Here is a 23,825-nt window from a genome sequence, read left to right on the forward strand (position 1 = left end):
TTATCTGGACGCAGTCTTTGTCGCGGCAGGCAGAGAGTGTCCACATCTAAACTACTTATTTACATCGTGGTCATTACATTTTCAAAGTCTCAAATTCATGGTGTTGCATACCTTGATGTCAGAAATGAGGGGTTGCTTGCTCTGTGACTTTTCGTTTTTTGAGTGTGGGCAGGTTTTTGAAGATTGCTGTTTTATTTGTAGTAGTACAGTGCCGCGTATCATACAGATGTTTGCTAGGCCTTCAATTTACATTCTAAACAGTCTGGGTTGTGTATGTAGCTAATATTAAATTTTTTTTTTATTTGAGATGGTGTTGGCTTTGTAAACATGGAACTGCAAATGAAGCAAGCCTAGCTTGTGCACTTGCCGCACGGGGCGCAGGTCTCCATCGGTCACATAGTGCCTGGTGGAGCTGCGGACCTAGACGGTCGGCTCATGACAGGCGACGAGATTGTCTTTGTGGATGGCCAGAACGTCCTGCACGCGTCCCACCACCACGTGGTCCAGCTGATGGGGGCCGCAGCTCTGAACGGATGCGTCACATTGGGCCTCAGGCGGAAAGCACGCTCATTAGGTGAGGAGAATGCTATTAAAGATGGAAGTTTTTCTTGGTCTGTTGGTCGACATGCCTGTGTGTCACCCGAAACGGCTAAAATCTAACCATATCTGCAGCGCCCACCAATATTGATCTGGTTTTGGCGTTCATACTTGCGCGTGTTGTCAAATAATAACAAATATTGCAGGCATCTGAGGCACAACCTCAACACGTCAACATCTGTGGCATCTTTTTTTATACTGTAAAAGGCATACATAAGTCATTCTAAGGAATGTAGCATTTATTATGCTGCGCTGACATTGCAACGCCATGCACGAAAAGGCGGGTGTTTTCCACACTTTGCCAAGACGATACGGTGGTGGCACAACTACCCGTCGCCTTGCATTCTACAAATGGCCTCCGAGAGTGCGTGCACACGCCGCGTGCTCGCTATATTGGAGGCCATCCTTTCATTTTCCAAGAATACTGCCAGATGGCGCACATGTCTCATGCAGTGCCTCCAGAATCCTATTCACCGATTTTCTCGCTCAGGGCATCAAATAAATGTTTTATTCACTGCTTCCAGAAACAAAACTATCGTCTTTCAATGACATTTGAAGTGAAACGTGCATATACAGAGCCAATTGTTACTGCCTGCACTTGCTTAGTACTTATTTACTTTTGTGTTTCGCCCATGAAGGGCGCTATGAAAGCTTGTCACAGGCCGCACTACAATGAATGCAGAAGTTATTATTTGTAGACTACTTCAATACGATTACACACATGACACTAGCAATCTCATTTTAGAGGCAATGCAAACATCAGTGATAATGCTAGAATTTTCTATCAGTCGTGTTTCACCGACGATGAAATTGCTGATAGCCAACGACTTTGATCACTGTTATTAGTGCTCAGCGTGCATTGCTTGAACTTTGACAGCACTGTTGTTGCCTCGTTTGTGTTTAGGTTCGGTGTGAAGAATATCAGGTCTGCTGTAAGGTACACTGAAGTAAAACACTGAATCAGCTCAGACTGCAAAGTTATTCCATCGTTGATCTATTGCCATTAATTTTGCCGAGATAGGTTGATTAATACAAGAAGAAATCGAGCTCAAACTTCAATTTTTCAAAATTTTGCGCCAGTACTTCACTGTTGCAATCACAGCGTATCACAATATAGAAAGAGAGAAGAAACAAGCAAGAAACAAAGACAAAAATAGGAAATAAATAAAGATAAAAAGATAAAGTAATAGAAATGAAAAGAGAGAAAGAGAAAACTAAAGAGAAACAAAGAAGGCGGCCCAGCTCTATACAGAAATATAGAAAAATAGGTTGCCTCTTTCAAACTTCCCGAATTTCCTGCAGTGCAGCAACATTAAAAAGCAGATGTGTATACCTTTATTGGTGTCCGCCTCATGAATGCAAGAGCCCCTTTACAGTTTGTATGGATCACAATGTGCCCTTAGCTGGGGATGAGGGTTATTGCAAGCCATTTTTTAAAACTCTCATGCTGCTTTAAAGACCTCATTGCTCATTCCCATGGTATTGTAATAGTCTATGTAGTGCTGTGATTATTGGATGTTCAAAGATACTGAAGTTGGGCATTCAGTGGCAGGTTAATCACATTAATTTATTGAAATCACTTCATACTGCTATAAATTTGTAGTAAATGGCACCATTGTAAATATCAGCGGTCCTTTTTTTTCTTTTTTTTTCAGTGGACTCTCCTCATCGGTTAAACAATTGCGAAGTCACGTATCCCTATAACGTGACAGTGATGCGTCATGAGAACGAGGGCTTTGGCTTTGTCATCATCTCATCAGTCGGGAAAGCGGGATCCACAATAGGTTTGTGTCTCAATTCAAATTTATTTTGTTATTTTCTCAGTTCAGCACATTCACATCTCAGTAGTACAATGCGCATTCCTCGCATTGTTTTTTTATCTATGAAATTTCTTAAAATGAAAGCCAACTCACAAATGTGCACTCGCGAACGTTACTTACACTAGGGTTCTTTTTTTTTTTCTGAGGGATAACAGGTTCTTATCAGTGCAGTTCTGTTGTAGCATCCAAGTTATTTAAAGATGTAAACATTATTTGCATGACAGGTTGTACTGTGACATTGGATAATTAATGAGGCCTGAGTAATCTAAGTAGAGTCTCACTATACGGAACCTGAAGAAACCAAGAAAATAGGTTGCAAAAAAGTTGTTTTGTTTATTGAAAGAGGAACAGGGTTGCAGTAATCAGGAATAAAACGAATCATATAAGAGACAGTCGCTCTATAGATTTGGTATCAAGGACCCTTGATACCAAATCTGGAAACTCGTGGTGCTTGCGTTGTTTGAGAGTGCTGCATGTGGGGGAACTTCTGACCATTTATTAGTGACTAGCGTTGCCTATAAGATATTTTAATTTGGCTTAAAGTAAGGGTGTGTGCTCATCTAAGTTATTAGCACCGATTGACATCTCTGGATTGACATAGACGGAGGCTTTGCATGACGTTCCATGAGTAAGGTGGCTATTGTTGATGTCAGAGAAGATTTGCGAGGCGCGCACAAAACCCCGACTGGCACCCGACAAGGGCTATTGTTCGGCACCCTTCTCGCTCTGTCTCCCGATATAAAATGGTGCGCTCAGCGTCACTGAAATTTGAGTGCAGGTAGCCTCAGGTGCGTCCCTGCTGGGGGGTGCTGGTTTGTTAAGGTATTTATGTGGGCACTCTGAATTAATGCAAAATAGCTCTGAACTAATGATGCTAGTACTAATTATAAAGCGTGTTGGAGCATTTATGATTCAGTTTCAGTATTACCATAAACAAAGTTACAAATTACTGTACTAAAGGTTGCAAACAAAACTTTTGCTCGCTGTTAGGGGTCCTCTAAGTTGCAATTTCGTTTAAAAGATTTCCCTTTACTAAGAATCTATTGCATTCACTTCATGGTACATGTTCAGATCAAAGACCTGTGTAGTTCTCTATAATTGATGTTGAATCAGTCGGAATAAAAAACACGAGCACGAAGCACATTTCAAGCCAAATGGTAACGAACTTGTGTTCTTTTAGCTTAAAATCAGCTTCGGGAAGTATGTCCTCAAGGTTGTGTTGTGAAATGTGTTTAGGTTTCAGCTAGGTCTTTCAGCGCTATAAGAAAATGGGTATGCTCATAAATGTCAACAAAACAACCCTATCTCCAGGCCGCATCATTGAAAACAGCCCCGCGGAACGTTGCGGTCAGCTGCACGTAGGTGATCGAATCTTGGCTGTCAATGGCATCAGCATCCTTGACATGCACCACGGTGAAATTGTCAACCTCATCAAGGTGTCCGGACTGTCCGTTGTCCTCACTATAGGACCACCATTAGGTGCGTGTCGCATTCCCTTTGTTTTTTGGTGTTAACCCTTTTCCTACCATGAAAAACAAAGCAAATAGTACCAAATTTACTTGAATTTTTTTGTTTTATTTGTAGGTAGAGAGCTTTTTTTTAATAAAATGCTACTATTTTAGTTTAATAGAGTTCCTGTAAATCACTAAATAAGTAAAAAGATAGCTTAATGATAGCTTTATTATGTGACAATACGACAAAAGATAGCAATAAAATGATAACTGAGGCACAAATGGCACAACATGGACAATCGTAGCCTTTAATGAGCAAGAAAAAACTACTATGAGAAGTATAGTCATCATCGGTTCCATGTGGGACCAATTTTTGATGATCTTCGTAGCCATAATCGGTCATTTTGGTGTATAATCTGTTGTGACGGTGTTCATCAATAGGATAGATAGCTTAATACTGCTTTTTTTTGTTCGCTTGCTTTGTGTTTTAGAAAAGCCAGCAAGGTTATACCATGCGATGTGCAGCTTACGGGAATCAAAGGATTTTAGGAACAAAGTAAAAAATGGGAGAAAGTTTGTCACATGAAAATATACCAAATATCTGCATCTATTTCATTGATCTTTGCTGTAACTGTTGACAATCTGCAAAAAATATTCCTTTTCACATTAGTGTTTATTTGGGTACGAGAACAAATGCAATGCTTACGATAATTGGCAAAAGGCACCGGCTGCTGTTGTGTAATTAGCTACTGTAACTTGCTGTATTACAAGTGCAACAGTCACAAGAACATAGACATATGAACACTGTGTTGACATATGTAACACTAGTTATCATTTTCATCTTTTGCGTCCTAATTATTTGTATATACTTTGCCGAAAGTTCTTTGCAGTAACACCTGCATCAGAGATGTTCCTGTTTTAATGGCTTCGGACATTTGCCAATACTAACGCGTAATTGACTTTCGTTTCTACACAGGACTGTGTACAGCTTTGCGGCAAACTGCTTTAGTCCTTGTTAAGCGAGCTAAACCCGCAGTGCCGCCTGCTTGCTGGCATTTCGCGTTTTTTAAATCGTCAACTCTTGTCACTTTGCAGATGATACCTCAAGCAACGCATCTGTCTCCCAAAGGGTAAGTTCCCATGCATTGTGCCAATCATTGCTTCGGTCTTTCCTGCCGCAACTCAGGGAAGTGAATCGGAGCATAGGCACTGCTTTCAGATCTTTGTTTATAATGCAAAAGTTTGCTATGTATTTGAATGAACGCTAGTTAGTGTGAACATTTATCGGCAACTGATGCTTTTTGTTTGTGACCAGATAATATGAGTGGACTAGTGGTAGACTTCGGATTTACAGTCGATCATAGCTCTTTTTTTTTTTTCGTATTCCATTTTTAGGTTTATTTGACACGAGTCGAAGTCCTTTTTTCTTTTGCTAATTGGCATAGGGACATAAGGGAGACGACAACGCAATTGTGCAACAGCACTGAAGACGGGCTGTCACATACAACGGTTAAAAAAAAATTAATTCCTTTTTCTTGACAGCACATCGTTTCTTATTCTTTCTTTTTCCTAGCTATCATACTTCTTCAAATTTGAAGAAGCCATGTCTTTCTGGATTTGTAGTAGCCATTTTAAAAGCAGCACACATGCGTGGGTGAAGCGGCGTGGACAATACAGTCGAGCCCGCATATAACGGCCCCACTTAAAACAAACTTTCGCTTAAAACGAACAATATCCGCGTGACCGTCAAAATATACATTGGTTCAATGGCACAAAATCGCACTTACAACGAACGTCTCCGAGCACCACTGATCAGTTACAGTGAACGGAGTCAGCGGTACGCTGACTTCTCGGGAAACCAATTTGGACTACCAATCAGGTATCAGCGAGGTGCCCATACATTCTTATTGTTAAACGCCGATTCTGCCTCCGCGCCCCTCTAGTTGCTGCTCTCCCCGACCGCTTTTTGTTACGCACCCCTCCGTCCTTTGTCCCCCCGCTACTCTGAGCACCCCGCATCGCCAGATGAGGCCCGTGTTTTCACACTGCCACCGATCTTTCGAAGACCGGTCAGCCACATACCCTGTTTTTCATCGCTGGTACTGCCGTTGGCGTCACCAGCCTGGAGTGACCAGACCATTCGCCAACATCGTCGGCCACCGACTGTATCCGATAGTCTGCGTCTAGTGCACGTGCGTACGCTACCCCACCGACTCTGATAATTTGCGATTCGTTTCGTGTTTAGGACTTGTTATAGCTCACTTCACACTCGGCTCAGCATGCCTTCTGCGCGCGTGCGGAAGCGCGAAAACGGCTGTTAATTTGCGTGGAACGAATCGCGAAATATCGCAGTACGTGAGGCCACGCGAACCCGCCGGCGCAACAAAACGATTTTTTGATCACGGCCACCGATTCTTCCAACGCCGCCGCGCGCACTGAACGAGGCGGCCATGCTTTGACTTCTGCGCGCGCTGGCACTCTCTCCAAGTTTTCCTACGTGAGAGTTTCGCGGACTTTTCAAGCAAGCTACCCAACCTGCCTCCTTCCCGTGTGTTTTGGTTTTTAAGGTCGCCCTCCCGCCGCATCCTCCCCTTTCCTTATCGCACGGAGGAAGGAGTCTTTCATTCCTTTGTACTTTATCGCAACTCCTTACCCTTTTCTTGCAAGTCTGCTCTCCTCTCTTGATCACAATCCCTTTGCCCGTCTCCACCGCTCCGCGACGCCCGCCACGCTGGCTCGAATTAGTTTCGTTTTCTGACTGGAAACGGGCATAGAGCTGTTCCACACAATCTGGCACGTGTGTCGCGTGTGCGCGTCTTGCTCGCTCTTGATGTGCGTGTGTGGTCATGATGGCCGACAGGAAGACTAGCACGCTTTTTCGCGCCGCTCAACAAAACGTCGAAAGAGTGACCGCTTGGCTTGAGCGTAATCCGCGTCTTAGGTGCTGCGTTGTGGAGCGCTTGCTCATAGCTGTTGACCACCTGGCAGCCAACGAGCCGCTTCGGGCGTCCCGGTATTCAGCTGTGGAAATGGTGCATATTTCGTGGGCGGCGGTGACGGCTACATGTGCGCGAAACTATTTTCGCGAGGCCGAATTCGTCGATCGTCGGGCCTGACGCCGAACCAGAAGCTTCTGAACAGGACCACTGCGGCGCGATTTGTGGAGCGGGTGGGATATCTGTTGCGATGATTTAATTATGGCCGATGATAATGCCGACACTGCGGAACCGTGCATGGATCGGGGCATTTGAATGAAGTTTGTGGCGAGAGTGCTTTGGAGGAATCGGATTGCGAGAACGACGAAGCTTTGGAGCCAGCGGCTCATGCAGCTTATGCCACGGGCCTCGGCGAACGAGCAGCCTGCCGTTTTAAATGAACTCGAGACCGCCCTTATCGTTTCTTTTCTTCGAAACACATGCATCACGAACATTCTGGGGCAAAAAAAAAGTTGTGTTTTCACTCGCAACTTTTTTAAAAGCTGTGTTTCATTTTGTAGGAACTTCGGGATACAGCGAACGGATGCCGCGTCAAGCTCAGGTTGGTTATAAGCGGGCTCGACTGTAATGGGATATTTTTCCGAGCTGTAGCAGTCGTCGCCGATAACTTGCACCCCGTTTAATCAGGACTTTTTGGCCTTGGGGTCGTTTTATTACTAGTATTACTGCAAATATCAATCAACCGTATGGCATCTCTAAATCAATGAAGTTTAATAACAGGTTAATTATCACAAATTTGCGCGTGGGCATCATACAATACTTGCAGTAGTCATAGGCACAGGGTATGCCCATTTTTGGTACGGACGAATTCTAGTGACCTAGTGCAAGCAGTAATTCTGTCATTATATTGCTGTGTACATACTGCGAAAAAGATGACAGCATAAATGTGTGTAGGCTCTCCGTAGAAGGCGGAAAGGGCAATAAAAACTGCATTATCACATTGTATTCAAAAGACCGACCTTGTGCTGTTACTCATGATCTGTGCATTATGCCCTCTGTTCTGGCATTGCAAAGGTGCGTAGTGTCGACAGAATAATTTCGACTTCAAGCGTAGCAACTGGTAGACACATTTACTTGAGATAACCACGTCCTGTCACTACCAATGTAACTTCTAGAGGTTGTGTTGGCTGTGGTGCAAGCTTACGAGCCAACATTGTGCCAATCTGACGCAAACTGAAAACTCGGGAAATGGAAGTACGCACATTACTTGGCCCTAGATTGCTGCATTTTATTTATAAGCACTGTGCACATCATGTTTTCAAAGTTTGCAATGTTTTGCCTTTGTCTATGCCCCCTTTTTTTTTTTCCCCCTTTTTTCTGCTGCTGCCATCTTTTATCCTTGTTTGCCACTTTGACACTTTCTTGACAACGCTGCAACTTCTTGTCCTGTCACCTTAACTGCCGCTGCCATCACTGCAGAGCTCGTGCACCTCAGTGCCCAACTTGCCAGCAGCCGCGCCTCCTTTCTGGTACCAGACACTTCCTCCTTCTCCTCATGGTCTGGACCATGTTCTAGCAAGGTCTGCTGCTGCCACTTTCTCTTTCTCTCGCTCCCTTTTTTTTCTTTTGCTAGCACTTGCTCACGTGTTAGCACTTGCTCACAATTCAGGTTCATTCACCTCTGCAGAAAATTTTCATTGGGCCTATTTCGTAACTGTAAAGCCACCCCATTCTGGAAGCACCAAGCTAGCAGTCATAGTGTGCTGACACAGTTCGCATAACTTCGAGAAAACAACTTCGGCTGCATTTCAACTTCATGCCGCTCACCTTGAGGGGCACGGGTTCGATTCCTGGCCACGGCAGCAGCATTTTGGTGATGGCAAAGATAACAAATAAATTATCAAAGTATGCATTTTCACCAAAAATTGCATATCGATGTATCTGCCAATAGAAGTGTTCTATCTGTTGACGTTGTCTGTATACAAAAGAAATCATGTTGTGGTTTCTGCATGGAAAACCCTGGCTCCTTTTATTATTATTATTATTATTATTATTATTATTATTATTATTATTATTATTATATTTCGACTTGTTTGGCCAGCATAAAGTTGTGCAGACACAACTGCAGTAGTGTTCGTGTTTTCTCTTAGTGTGCATGGTATGCTAGCGTAACCATGAAACTGGCAGACAGAACTTATCATGGAACCGCAAGTGCTAGACAAGTCCCAGCATGTGCAGCTGTCGTCTATATTTTCACCAGAGCCGTTAGTTCAATTTTGCTTGCCGAGACAAGCTCTTGCATGGCAAAGTTAGTAACATTGTCAGGGGAGCACTGAGCACTGTTTTGACCCATTTCTGCTTCTCTATCTCTGAGTGGTATTTTCATTTCTGCATCTTTTCTTTCCCTTTCTCATTTTTCTTGTTTTGCATGGCTTTGGCGAGACATCGTTATTTGGTCATCATTGACGTGTTCCTTGCGTCTTCATTTAAAGTGTGCCGTGCTGCTTGTCTCTCCAACTCGTGTATTCACATTGGAAAAAGTGTGACAAAGAAAGAAGAAACGAAATTAAAACAGAGTGCGATTGATTTTGTAGTTTTTGAAGTGGCACCCAGAGAGACGTGAATCATTGATCAGTAGTAAGCTACCACAAACAGTTGATGGAGGCAGAGTTTAGACACCGCTTCAGACTTGGGAGTATGTGTGATTTATCACCTTCAGTCTTCACAATCACAAACCGATCTGGCACCTTCAGTCTTGTGTACTTTTGAAGTTTGGGTCACACTCTCAAGAACACTGGAAAAAAAAAATCTTTAAGAACTCCTTGCGTATCAGACTGGCAGCTGTGAATGAGGTGTCAGGGCCAATATTTCGAAACAGTGCCTCTCGTTCTTTGTGACAGCCCACCCTCATTTTGATTGGGATCAGCTGGCTGATGTAGTAGATGCCAAGAATGGCAAAGAATCAATACGAAGTCATCACTGCGAAATAATAGCACTCTAGCGATTTTAAGATGTCATATAATTTGACCTTGCTTGGTGCCCTGTTTTCCTTTTTTAACGGTGATTTCACCTGACCTGACGAATTGACTACATTGTGCAGAAATGTGTATTTTCTCACATGCAACCTATCCTTGAACAATTCGTGAAAAATCTAAAATTTACCCTAATGTATTGATGCTATACTGGTTTCCTTGCATAGTTGCAAGGCACTGCCACGAAGCCACCTTGTACTCTTGCATAGATTTCTTCATAATTTTAAAGGCCAACTCCGGCGATTTTTCAACCACGTCAGGATAATCGTTCTTTTATGTTCCTGAGACACTCTTGTCCTGCGCCCGATAGCTGAAATGATCAACAAATTCGAAAATAATTTTTAATTTGCGAAAAACTGCAATACCAAAACCGAAACCCAACCAACTGCGCTTCTACATGTGACGTAATTCTTTGCCCAAACCTGCCTGATTGCGCATAAACTCTCAGGCTGTTATGGCGAACATATGGCGAATCGTGTGCAGCCCACAACGCAATACCACATGTTACCTATGGCACACCCACCAACGCAAAAAAGGAAATCGCATGCTCAACCAAGGAAGTGCGTGCCAAACCTGTACAATTCATAGCAGACAAACAGACGCTACAGTAGCATGTCAGTTTCGTCACTTCCCCCAGACAAAAATCAACGTCACACACACAATGTTGCCAATAATTCTGGCAAGCGAGGTGAGCATTTGGAGGCAAGCTATGAAGCTTTAAAATTCATTTAAAAACAGCCTGCAAAACTCTCAAGCCTGCAATTCGGCATGGTGCAAACGTGCAAATGAACATACCCAGTGAATTTCATTAAGTTCCATTGACCTCGAAAAATCGCCAGAGTTGGCCTTTAACGCTAGTTGTTTTAACGTTAGCCCAAGAAATGGCAACTAGTCAGTTACAGCAAACACTGTGTTCAAGAGCAGTTTGCTTGTTCTATGGCACCGAAAACGCATGCTCAGCTCTCATTATGTAAACATGAGTAAAAGACAAGTCCCAGCATGTCCGACTAGGACCTCGTCTATACTTGAAGGATATACGGTCTATTCATGGTTTGCGTCTTGACGTGAGCTGCAAGTTTTCTGTATTTTTTTTTTTGTGCAGGTTATGTCTGAAGAAACATGGTTCTATAAAGATTTTACTCTGTGCATGTTTGTGAATGCACCTGTTAGCCCCTAGTGGTGAATGTTCATGCAGTATCCCATATGCTTTGCTTGTGTGTGTAGGGGGAGGAGGTGGGGGGCAACCGTGGCCCAGAGCCCCCTGGCAGCGGCGGTGGGGGTGCCATCGATGGCGCTGGGGGGGAGTACCACAGCGTGGAGCTGCAGCGGGGGGTGCGGGGCTTTGGATTTAGCATCCGCGGGGGCCGGGAGTTTCACAGCATGCCCCTTTTCGTGCTGAGGATTGCTGACCAGGGACCGGCCCAGCTCTCGGGAAAACTGCAGGTGAGGGTTGCTATCTACTCTGTGTTACACTCTATCTAGAGCCTACGTGTAGGCGCAGGGGCATCAGGGGCCTGTGCTCTGTGTAGTTCTAGCCTTAGCGTGTATGTGTACAGTTGAACCTCCCTCAGAGACATGCACCGCTCTGCATCGGCCCTGATCATGATCAAAAGTGCTATTGTGACATCGGTATTAAGAGAAGTTTTGTGAATACTGGCCTTAATTCATTGTTGCCTTTATATTGAAGAGCAGAGCACATAGTGATTAGGTGTTATTACTATTGTACTCCTTGAAGTGGAGTGAGCTGTTCATCTAAGGATAGGAATGTTTTCCAAGAGCAGAAATTTGGGAGCCCCATCGGTAGAAGGCTTTCCTGTTAGAGTGTGCCGCCTACGAAAAAAATGGAACGACTGGAAAAAATAAATGCGACCACTTTTTTTTGTCCAGGTTGGGGACCAGATCCTGGAAGTGAACGGCATTAACACGAAAAACATGACGCACGCCGACGCCATCAACATCATCCGACAAGGGGGCAACACTGTGCGGCTCCTGGTCAAGCGGACGCGCAAGGTGCCATCACCGCTTGTTGGTGAGTGATGTCTGCACACGGCAAGAAATCTGGGCGTTTCAACCTTGCGAATCATAAAGCTCTTCCTGTGGCTGCCCTGTGTTTTAGAACCCTTACACGCATAACAGTAATAAGCATAAGCTTTTATTAATTTTTATAGTCAGAAAAAAAGGTAACTTGAGGTTGGTGTGCACGCAGCAACTTTCAAGTTTTCAGCTGCCAATATGCTTCACAAATCACTTGAAAGTGACTCAGAGATGCAGCACTGTCCTTGTTTACATAGTCGTGTTAGAAATTGAACTTACTAAGGCAACTTTGAGGTGCTTAGAACAAAACTTTTTTTGGTTAGTGCAACCGCTCATGGACTGCACTTCACCAGAAGCACTTGAGCACTAGAGAGCCACTTGAACTTCAATTTTTAATTGGTCTCTGAAGGGCAGTAGTCATGCAGCATATTCACGTAGAAACCTCTTCTTTAGTAAACTGCGACTGTCCGTCTGCCCCCACAATGGGTGAAGCCACTGTTTTAGTCTGCAAATCTGAAAAATTTATTGTGAAATCTTACATATTTACAGTATTGCGGAGGCCACACTGCTTCTCTATTCCTCTCTATCTCATTGTGGCATTTAAAAAAAAAGAATAAAGATGGGAGAGAGAGAAAAGAAAACCAATAAAGGGTAAAATCTAAATGCAGCTCTTTTCGCTTGTGGTCAGTAGCCGTTAAGAGTGCAAAGGGAATTAGTTTGCCCTGTCGTCTTATACTTATGGCCATATGCGTGAATTCTGTGAACATTCTTGCGTCGCACTGCCTTCGCAACCTTGGAGAAGCTTATTCTTGAACTGTTCATTGAGTGGAATGCCCATTTTGGCTGCCTTTGATTGGCCTGAGCTTGACAAGAAGCAAGCCCCCTGTTTTCAGTTCTTCCACAATGTAGTTTTGACATGACGGAGCTTTTTTCAATGGGATAAACACATCTTCGTGAAATCTTCTTCTGGCCACTTATTAGCCATAGAATTACGCTCAAACCTTATTATAACAATGTCACATGTGCCTAGAAAATACTTTGTTATAAATGTCTTTGTTACACTCTACATGTGACAAAGCTATTCTGCACTTACTTCGTTAAGTTAAAATTTGTTATACTGTGTTCGTTATATCAATGTTTGAGTCAGGTTAAGTACGTCCTTCTTGTCTGTACAGGTTGGTGTGCATTTTCCTGCATAGTTTGCAAGTGTCTGGGACATGCTCATATGCAAGAACAGACTTGTCAAGTTTTTCAAAGTATTCTTTGTCTGTACATTTCGTCCACTTTCTTTGTTGTGAGGCTAGAAGTTTTCTTTCTTTCTTTATTTATCAGATACCCCGCAGCACCCGAAGGCTTCATAGCAAATTAATTACATTTTGTTGACACACAAACACAACTTTGTTTATACATAAATAACTGAAATGCATGCTCGTTCACACACATAATACAAGTGCGGCGTACTGGTCTGGCACGTCTATGTGCTCAAGAGCTGAATGACATCACGGCTTGCTGCATTCTTCAGCCAATGAATGCACTCTACCAAAATAGACATGTCCATTAGACGGAATGTTTATAGCTCCCCAGGATCTAGCCTCACCATGCCTTTCCTTAGTGGCTACAATCGGCCTTGATAGTAATTGTTGGCTGCTGTCGCGCCGCGGGCTTTCAGTGGAGAGCCCGCCGAGCCTGCTTCACCCGGGCATGTCTGGCCTGCTGAATGGTCCCCTGAGTCAGAGCTCACCCCGGAGTTCGAGCCAGGTGAACTCGCCTCCTCAGCAGAAGGACTGGTACAACTGGAACATGGACACATGATCGAAGGGGACCAGGGGAGCCTGCCTCCCCACGCGTGCAGGGTTCATGACGGCCCACGGGCCGTCACGGTTGGCCTGGGTGAGCCAAGTGTTTTGTCATTCACGCTTTGTTCAGCTATACTCGTGGCACGCTTGAAGCTTTGCTCTCTTTTGTGTGGTTATAAAGTGAAGTGTTTGCAAGGTTGACTATCGTTAGGGGAAGCATTAGTTCTGCATTAGGTAAAACCTGAATATTTGTAGTTCACAATACAAAGTGTCATTTATGATGTCTAACAGTGATGATAAAAGCATAGTTTTCTTAACCTTGCGGTGAGTGATCACCGCTATCAGCTCTTCAATGTCATTGAAGTGTCTCATGTGCCAACCTTGCACGTTCTTGTACAGTCAGTATAAAAAAATTTTGAGACGATTATGTCTGAGAAAACTGAATTTCCTAGTAATTTGTCACTGTATTTGGCTAAGCTGTGCACTACGTATTAGTGTGTTTTCAAACAGGCCAGAAACCTAAATTCAAGGCTGCCTACTGAAGCAGCGGAAATATTTAGCTTCTTTTTCTCTTTCGTGGTTTCTTAAGTTTTGGTGCTAACTGTGAATTATTTGTAAAAATTTATTCTAAAAGATCATCAAGTTGCATAATTGACTTCATTACACTGTGGCTTTTGAAATCCTGAGTAATATCGTCTAAATTTTCCAAATGTAGTGTCATGTGCTCCTTTTGCACACCTTGGCTGGTGTAAAGCTCCACTTTTTTTTTTTTTTGCAGCTCCATTTTTCTAGCAAGCTTGTTTTGGGATCTTGCAAATTCTGTTCGAAATAGGCGTAGCCAAAAGAGGGTTCGAACCTGCCCCATACCGAAATTTTTCAGTTTTGCTTGTGATATATAGTACATCTGGTTGAAGGTGGTTGACCCACCTTATCCCAGCCCCCCCCCCCCCCCCCCCATTTCTCACCGTCCCCCGTTAAAAAAAAAAAAATACCAGGCCTGCCCGTAAGGCGCAGCACAGTCACAGCAAAAGCTAGAAGAGCAACCTTGCAGAGCCTTTTCTAAGCACTCATTGGGTAACTACTGCAGGCACACTAGCTTGATACCCACTACGGCATTATTAATACAAATTTTTTGCTAGTATGACGGCATTTGCTACGCTATTTTTTGTCATTCTTCTGAGAAGTGTGGTATCCGCTGAACACTTGCAAGGAATTTTGTGTCAATGGCTCATGCAGTGGCTGACGACGATGGGGAATTATGGCTGAAGTGGGTATGCGCAACCGTTAATAAGAGAACAAGAACAAGCTTTTATAATGGGTTGGAGCTTTGGATGACCCACTCGTTATGTTATTCGCATTATGTGACGACTGGTTGCTCTTTCGCTGTTTTAAAACTCTTTGTAAATCGTATTAACGCTATTGCTTTCCCGACATCAAGCCTGCCCAGCGCAAGTTTGACAACAAGTCACAAGCATCGGTGTGGCTCAGTGGTAAAATACTAGGCTGGCACCCAGTGCACCCGGGCTCGAGCCCCACTGTGTCATTAATGCTAGGCTCTTTTTTTTTCTAATATCGCGTGATGTGGTTACGGACTATACGGTGGCGCATGACCTGAGCTGTGATCTCATATCAGCTTTCGCTGTAAATAAAAAAAAAATCTGCCGACACCCTGTCATTTAACCAGAAGAAAGCACCACTGCATTTTACATCACTGCAGCAGCTGGTGCTATGAACACAATACATTTTACAACTCCTGGCTGAGTTCACAGTATGAAGGCAGGCTAAATCTAAATGATCTCGCCACAGAGCGAATCGGTATTCCAACTCACTCTGTGGCGAGTTGGAATACCAATTATTTGAACCCAATTATTTGAATTTCGTACTACTAGCACAGTATGTAAAATCAGAGATGTGTTTATTGAGTCATATGGGATAAAATTTTAGCATCCACAATTTTTCACAAAAAGTGCACGTTATACCTATATTCAACACATTAGTTGGCAATGTTATGCCCTAATACGACAACAAAACCTGCCTTTAATGCCCCCTCCTGTTTCCTTTTATCCTTTTTTTCTTTTCAGATGCCTGCCACTGTGTAAAGAGTCAATAAGCTGTGGAACTTTTTCTTGAGTGTTCATCACGTTGCTGACCATTCTTTCGATAAGTGTAGATTATATTTAGCGTAGCGCAGCTCCTGAGAGGTGACGTCAGCAGGTCACCCAGCACAAGTCGACCGAACTGCGTCCTCGCGAGCAGTCCAATGTGTTTTTGTTTCTTCGTGCATCTTGTATTAAGCGGAGAGCCTTTTAAGGCTAGACTCTCGTGTCTCCTGCGTGTGGCGTGCACGTCCGACCACAGAGTATGCCACCCCCACCGTGCAGCTTAATGTATACGTCGTCATATTGAACACGGCACTTCCGCAACGAGCATCAATGCTACTGCTCATGGGGACTGCATCCAGTGCACACTGTCAGCCGAGGCATCGCCTCATCACCACTTTTCGAAATGGAGATTGCTGAATGTCGTTTTGCCCTCTCCCTCCCCATTTTTTATTTTTGTTGCATATAGTAATCTAACATAAGTTAAACATATGCAAGTGCACAAGTTTTCAAATTGGATTGCACTCTTTGTTCAGCATTCGCTCTTTGTCGTTTTAATGTTGTATGCCCCCTTCGTCTGCACCCGGTTGTCGCAACTTTGATTGTACATAAGCCAGTTTTAATGCATGAAGCTCGCACCACCTATTGTTGACAGATGTTATCCATAACGCCTTTCTCTCCAAACAACCTGCACTTCTTTCTTCCTATACAGAGTAATGGTTACGGCTTGAGCCCACCTCTCTGCTCTCTCTCCCTCTATATATATATATATTAGGAGAAAAAAACCTATTGTTACACGAGTCCGTAGATAAGTTAAGCACGACGGGAAGCCTGGTTGCTTACTGGTGCCCTCCTATTGCCAAATCAGTTGGCCAAGACTACTAGTATTAAAATGCATTGCCAGTTTTTATATTTTTTTTATTTTGGGGGTTTTCGTTTTTGAGATGCATTTCGCAGGAGTAATCACTACCATCTTCGCTGTTTTTATAACCTCTCAACTTCTCGGCATGGGTGATACTAATGCACACGCTCGATGGAACAGAGTGAAGCGTTTGATGTGGCCGTAGTGTTCCCTAAAAGCAACAGCGAACATACCGTTAAACGAAAATCGTCATATTTTATTGTGGCGCATGAGTGTTTCATCAGAGTGTGTTCTTGTTTTGTGTGTTGTCGACATGTGCCAGACTGCCTCAAACATTTAAGCCGTGTTGGTGAAAAAAAACTAATTCTTGCTTGCACGTTGCAGCTATACAGACTTTGGTTGTGTTTATCGATGTTTTAAGTGCAGTGGCTGAGACAGATGCATTTATTTGAATCGATTTCACTTTTGTGCTGTCACTACCATGTCCGTCTGATTACAATGATAAGAACAACCCAGTGATACTCGCGCCTATGCACTGCACGTTGGCAGCTTGTTACTCCAAGCGTTCATGTTCTAGGTGCTAACATTGGCAGTGCCTGAAACAGTTAACCATGTTAAACGTGCTCCAGAAGGGTTGGTCGAACGCAAGTTTATGTCAACTTCCATCGTTGTGGGGTTTTGCATATTTCACTTTAGTGTTTTTATTTTGGCAGTGACATTTTCTGATTGTTAGATAGTTATTAAGAAGGAATTCTAGCGAACAGTGGTTACTGGATATGTCGTAATTTATTTGCGGCTTGTTCTTTTATAGTTAGCCTTCATAATGAGCCTGCCATTTAGAATTTGTTGCTTAGGCAGTATGTCACTGCGTTGCTCAGTGTGAGAAGATAAGTGGAGAAACGATGATTTTGAGTGAAGTACACCATCATAGTTAAGCTTTGTTACTGCTTGCACAGTTGCTGCACAAGATCATTTTAACGCAGCATGCCACCGAACATTGCAACATTGCAATAGTATCTCTACAACCTGTTCCCTTTAAGAAGGACCTTTCTTTGCTTGACATGTATTGAGGTTTCACTGCAAGAATTGGAGCGAAGTTTCAGGTATGCGAGGGTTTCAGTGCACCGACTTGCTGGAAAAACATAGTGTAGTCAGCGTTAGTGCGCACGAAAGTAGTTATAGCACAGGTGCACAAGTTTGGCAAAACTAGGTTGAGAACATTGTTATTATAATGATTATTGTAGCTTTGGTCACAGATATGTAATGTCGCACAATTGAGAAATCGGATTTCGGTTGACTTTTGATGTCATGGTGACAATCTGACTAAGATTGAAGCGTTGCACTATCAACGTAATTCAAGCCTAAACAGGTAGCTACTGGCTGGAAGTGTTGTGCGCGTGCGCAAGTAGGTGAAAGTGTTTGTTTTGTCGCCAATTTCTAAGCGTGGGGTACTCTGCACTGTACACTTTGATGCCTGAATTAAGCCACTATTACATATGCAGGCGAGCCTAGAAACGGGACAAAGCAACAGAGTAGTTTCGGATTTGTTCGTGTTTGAAGTTACGCTCATTGTCCGCATAAATTACTTCTGTATTTCGCATGTATGAGAAGTGCACCTGCATATGACTACCGTAAAATTCTGAGCAAGCGCCCCCACCCAAGTTTACGCCCTCTCCAATTTCACTGCCAATTTCCACGCTGTTCTGGGAAAGTGTCCTCCACCCCTCTCACACCTCACACCCTGATCATGCATTGCATATAGGGAACACAGGCCTGTTTAATTTCAAGCCAATCCTGCTTAAACACTGAATGCCTATGCCTAACGTTTGTAAAAATTATTTACCTATATAAATTTTTTCATTTCTGCACGATGATCGCGCCCCTAACCTGACACAGGACTACCAGGATGATTTTCAGGTTCCTGAAAGCAAAAGTGTGGCCTTCGAGATTTGTATTTGGGATCTCACGGTGGTGCCTGTGATATGTGTAGTTAGCAAACATAAGGCCTTCGAGATCTATGTTTGTTGCCCGAGCCGATGCACTGGCGTATGCTTATTATGGTGCTTCGATGTAATGCCCCTCACAGCCTCATTGGATCGCCTGTGTGTTTCCTGTTTTCGTGAGTCATTGCTTTAATGAACTGTGCCCCGAAAGAGAGCCTGACGTTTCCTAGGAAGGTCGTGTGCACTCTGCTCTTTTCTTTTTCTTTCTTTTTGGCTGGAAAGTTTTGCCGCTGCCATACTGGACTTTGTGCCATTTTGGGAAAGCAGCCCTCTGCCCTCCTGTTTCTACTGTGCTGGAGGACGCTTGCTTGGAATTCTAGTTCAGCATATTTAAAAAGCGTTCGAGGACTTGGTGCTTTCGTGCTGTCTAAAGAATCGGAAGGATGTAGGAAAAATTAAAAGGATACTAAATTGAATGCCTAACTTCACGTTGACCGTGAGACAGCGTTCCACCAAAACATTTTTATTTTGCAAGAACAAGACGAGTTGTTGGCAGAGAAAGCTCACTATCATACTGCTAATTTTTTGGGGTGACGCACACGTAATAGCACTGAAACTTCGCAAGTGTTGCAGTATTTTTGTTTAGTATTTAAGTTGTCGTTCGTATGGCGCTCGGGTTAATATACTGAAATATAATTGCGCAGCGACTTTTAATTGTACCACTAAAAGGCCACATCTGCAGATGTATTATCTGAAGTCAGATGAAAATACGATTGCACCAACTGTGTGAAAATTTATTGCTTGGGTGAGATGACAGTGGGAAAAGAAATGATGTATTATCTCAGAAAACTTGATACAGAATTGTATCGTGATTCGTTTAGAGTGTAACAAGCTGTGGGACCGAAGCAGGAATTTCAAACGCGCGTTGGCTTTTGCTTTTACCCTGTGTGTGTTATGAATTGCAAAGTGTATTTTTAAGATAAGCATTACATCAATATTTTGGCATATTGTTCTTTTAGAAGGCATGGGTATTCCTGACTTCTTTTACATATCCTTGACGGTGATTAAACATTTAATTAATTTTAGCCTGTTAATGTTATCAAATGTCGCATGCCATTTTTCTTGTTATTCATTGAGAGTCTATTAATTTGTGATTTGTTTTAACTGAAATTACAGGTTTTAACACTCATACATTTTTTTCAAACACTCGTGTTCATCAACATACCAAAAGAGGAACAAAACATTTTCTGCATCATGTGCAAACGATTTTCCTTACCTATTTATGATAATTCACCATGATTTTTACACCTGCATTTTTCGCACTTATTGTGTTACCTTTTTTTGCTCTTTCACATCATTCAGCCCATTAGGCGGGCTGGGTTAAATCAAAGTACATTTAGTTTTAAGCAGCATTCCTTTTTGAATGTATGTCGATGTGAGAACCTCTCATGAGTTCTTAGAATTGTTAAATCATTCCATCTTTGCTTTTTTTTTTCTTCTCTGTATAACAGGAAAGGGAAACGCAGCTTAGAAATTGTTCGGTACTACCGATGTTCGCATGTTCTTCTGCATTAATTGAGCATTGTGTAGATGATGCAACGCCTATGTACATATTGTTTAACATCTTTCATTAACTCTGATTTGTGCTTAATAAGGGGTGATTTTTTTTCTTTGTGTGTAAAGGTCATTTTGTTTTACACCTAAAAAGTGGTCTTCGTTACGCTTACGAACTATTGTGAAGATCGGTAAGAAAAAGAAAGTTATACGTGTGGTATGTGTGCGATTCAAACACTAGAAATGAAACAAACATATTCAAACCTTTCACAAGTATTTTAACAGGGCAGCTTGTTCTCATTTGCAACTATAGTATGGGGACTGTGCTTGCAGTCAGTGGCCGCAGGTGTTTTTAGGCTCTCGTATGTTTAGACTACCGCACATGGTAGTACTGCAGGACTACATTGTATCTAGCTGCATGGTCTGAAAACTAGGCACCCCCCGCTTCTTTCTGGACGAAAATGCTCAAAAGATAAATATTTAACAAAAATGTAGGACGAAAATGCCGTGATGACAATACCATTATAATACGATCATCAGCTGTTCAACATTTTAATATACTACGTTAAAAAAAAGAACAGAATGTTAAATAGGTAGCCTATTAGAGACAGCAGCACAGTGTTCGTTGCATTAATTCTTGAAAGAAAAGTGGCTAGAGTAGTCATCCTAAAGGGCTAGACCTGCAGTGCGAGTTACCTTCCTTTTTCTCCCTATCTTCAAAAAATGTGGCACAGTTGAACGAAAGCAACCACTTGAAAAGCACTGCTCCCATTCACGCAGTAAGCTGTGATGTCATTTACTCCTCCATTATGTATATTTTTATGCATACCGTCCCTCTTGCCATTACAGCTGAACTTTTAATCTTTAGTTCGCGCATTGTGAGCGCGACATCACAGGTATTATTGCGTGGCGATTTAAACTTATCTTGTGGCATAGGTGCCGTAACAAACTGGTGCCATGGTTGGCAGCATTGGCCGATGTGGTAGGTAGTAGAAGGGAGTGTGCAGTGTTGGTGGCTTTGATGTCAGAAGAGTGCAAGAGGTTTATATGAAGCTGCATATTTACACGAACTACACACCCCGCCTCCCAGCCCCCATTTCTTTAAGGTTTACAAAATATTCCCTAGTTTAGTGTAGCTTGGCATTAACTACTGCTGGAAAAGCAGATATGGAGGGAGAAAAACATACGTTTATGACAAGTGCCTGCTGTGCGTTTGTGCACAAAAACATGTTTCTGCCAAAATTAGCAGCTTCTTTTTTTGTTCAAGATGTACTACGAGGAAGGCAACCATGTAGGATGTAAACCATACAAATGTTCTTGATATAGATATATATATATATATATATATATATTTTTCCCCACCTTCATCTTATTGTTCCTGGCAAATGTTCATGCCGTCTTTTATTGCCACCTTTTATCGCTGTACTACCGGTGCTGTGGAGATCTCGAACTGGTATTTGTTGTTTGGGATTCGCAACACCGCTCTCTCTCTCCCTGTTGTTCTCATGTACCATTTTGTACAAGCCTTTTTAGTGTGCCTGAGAGAGAGGATTGTGTAAATTTAGCGAGTAAATACAAAACACGTGTCATTATTGCTGGCCCTGGTAGACAAAAAAAAAATTATATTAGAAGTGTAAAATGGAAAAGGAGATTGGTACATATTTCGGTGCAGTGAGCATTTTAATGTGCACGAGAAGAGTTGGAGAAAATGGCCGCGAAGCCTTTTTTTTTTTTTTTTCCTGCTGGCGCGGCTTTTCTCTGTTCGACAGTGTGCCATCTATGACAAGTCTGGAAATAAATTTTATCTGCTGAGATATAATGATGTTGCTTCTTTTTTTCTCTTAGCCACTGACTTTACCGTCTCCAGTACCCATGTACTCAATGGGTACTGTCCTTTTAGTGAGGAAAGAAAGTGTGAGAATATCATGAAACAATACTATGAATAAAAAGACCACGCGACTGTTTGCTATTGTGGGGCCTTCTACATCTTATAATCATTTTTCATCACCAGTTACCAACTCTCGGCCAACAGTCTAGTAGCCTCCTTTTAGGTCTTTAGGTCTTTGTACAAATTTTGTCTAATGAGAGTGCATCAAATAATTGACCTCGATATAACATTTATGCTCTTGGATATAAATGATAAGCTTTAATTCACCTGTATTTATCTAGTTTAGCAAAACAAAATTTATATCAATTTAATCAATGCCATTGTGTCATCATAGATCACCAATTGTGTGATGCCGTGTGATGATGCATCACATGATGTCATAGTATTGGGCCTTGTAGTGGCATTACGACAACATCGCGGTGACATCACACATTTGGTGGTCCTTGGGGCAATGATGAGGTCACATTGTAAAACTGTGAATTCTGGTGGCGCGACTTTTTGCGTCATTCTTGTCGATGCTGACAGTAACTTTTCTTGTTTGATGATGGATATGCTTATGCCTTAAATTATCTCTTTACGTCAGCCACTTCAGTCTTTTTCATGCCAGTTTGCTGAATCATTTGTACTGATTTCTACTAACTTTAAAACTCGAATTTTAATTTGACATGCCTCACTGTCTGCTCTACTAAATTTCTGCTCTACTTAATCACTGTCTGCTCTACTTTAATAAATTAAAGAGTTTGAATAAGTTTAGCCCATTCAAACTCTCTAATTTATTTTATGAATGTGTTCAAACAATCAGTACCATCATTTCATACTGCTCTGGAAGATAGCAAGCAGTGTCACTTGATACTCAAAACTCATAGAACATCAGTGGGAGCATCATGCCTGGTGGTCAACTTTCACAAGGCAACATTTCTGACACCATTCTTTATTGTTACTGTAGAAAGTCAATCTTGCCAATGCTTAGAAAAGGGGTTTACAGTCGAATCTTGCTATATAACGAAGTCCGCGACAATGATTAATTTTCAATTTTCGTCAGCTGCCCATGGAAAACAATGTGAAAAATGTCTGCTACAACGAATACTTTACCTCGATGCACTTGCGAAGTTTTCGCGAGTACTGCTACATAATGAAAAGGAACTTGCTTAAGAGTGCCGCAATCAACTCTATAATTTGGCGTTGGCTCGTGTGTCTTCTAGAGCCGTGAGGCCGCATTTTACCACACGTGTCTTAATCAAAGATGCACTCAGCTGCCACACGCACATCCCGGGTGCACATGGGGGGGTTCAGTTACTTACCTAGGAAGAGAGCGCAAAGTTAGTCTCATACACTAAGATAATAGGAAGAGGGGGCGCTGCGACGAACCTTCGAATGCTAAGGTGTTATCTCAACACATAAGCGAAGGACGTCTCGGCCACGAGACGAAGCGACGGAAAGCATTGAGAAAGCGTTGTGGCAGTAGTGTTTCTGATTAATTCATGATGAACAGCTATAATCGCGCGGCGCACACGAATTGGTGAATATACATTTTGGCCTAGCCATCTCGACGGTTAGCATATGTGGGTGACTGGCAACATCTTGTCTTGTTACTTCTAAAGGTGCTGAAGCGGTCACTCTTTCAAGTGGTAACGGCGCAGCTATACTTTGGATGACCATCTGGCATTGAAGCTTTGGCATTCTCTGACAATTGTCTTGATTTTCTGACATCTTTATATTATCCAGATTATTTATTTTATTATTTGAACAACTGCATCCAGATGTATCTGCTGCATGAAGCAGTTGACGAAATTGCTGCGCTATGAGTAGCAGT

The 23,825-nt window shown here is 42.6% G+C and overlaps 1 protein-coding gene across 6 annotated transcripts in view; it reads left to right on the plus strand.

Annotated features, from left to right (window-relative positions):
- The window catches only part of Magi (membrane associated guanylate kinase, WW and PDZ domain containing protein magi), a 78,738-nt gene extending 56,804 nt beyond the window's left edge, over positions 1-21,934 (plus strand). For 3 of the 6 annotated variants that reach the window (XM_075895421.1, XM_037425539.2, XM_075895425.1), the window contains 8 exons: positions 355-574; positions 2,253-2,381; positions 3,729-3,896; positions 4,964-4,998; positions 11,061-11,279; positions 11,724-11,865; positions 13,540-13,760; positions 15,748-21,934. In XM_075895421.1, the coding sequence (XP_075751536.1) occupies positions 355-574; positions 2,253-2,381; positions 3,729-3,896; positions 4,964-4,998; positions 11,061-11,279; positions 11,724-11,865; positions 13,540-13,682 (1,056 nt within the window). In that variant the 3' untranslated portion in view covers positions 13,683-13,760; positions 15,748-21,934. Of the gene's footprint in view, positions 1-354; positions 575-2,252; positions 2,382-3,728; positions 3,897-4,963; positions 4,999-8,283; positions 8,821-11,060; positions 11,280-11,723; positions 11,866-13,539; positions 13,761-15,747 lie in introns of those variants that run through there. The other 3 variants (XM_075895424.1, XM_075895422.1, XM_075895423.1) reach the window with 3 other exon arrangements.
- The last annotated feature ends 1,891 nt before the right edge of the window (positions 21,935-23,825 follow it).

This window comes from Rhipicephalus microplus, chromosome 5 (assembly GCF_043290135.1).
Source record: "Rhipicephalus microplus isolate Deutch F79 chromosome 5, USDA_Rmic, whole genome shotgun sequence".
Taxonomy (NCBI): domain Eukaryota; kingdom Metazoa; phylum Arthropoda; class Arachnida; order Ixodida; family Ixodidae; genus Rhipicephalus; species Rhipicephalus microplus.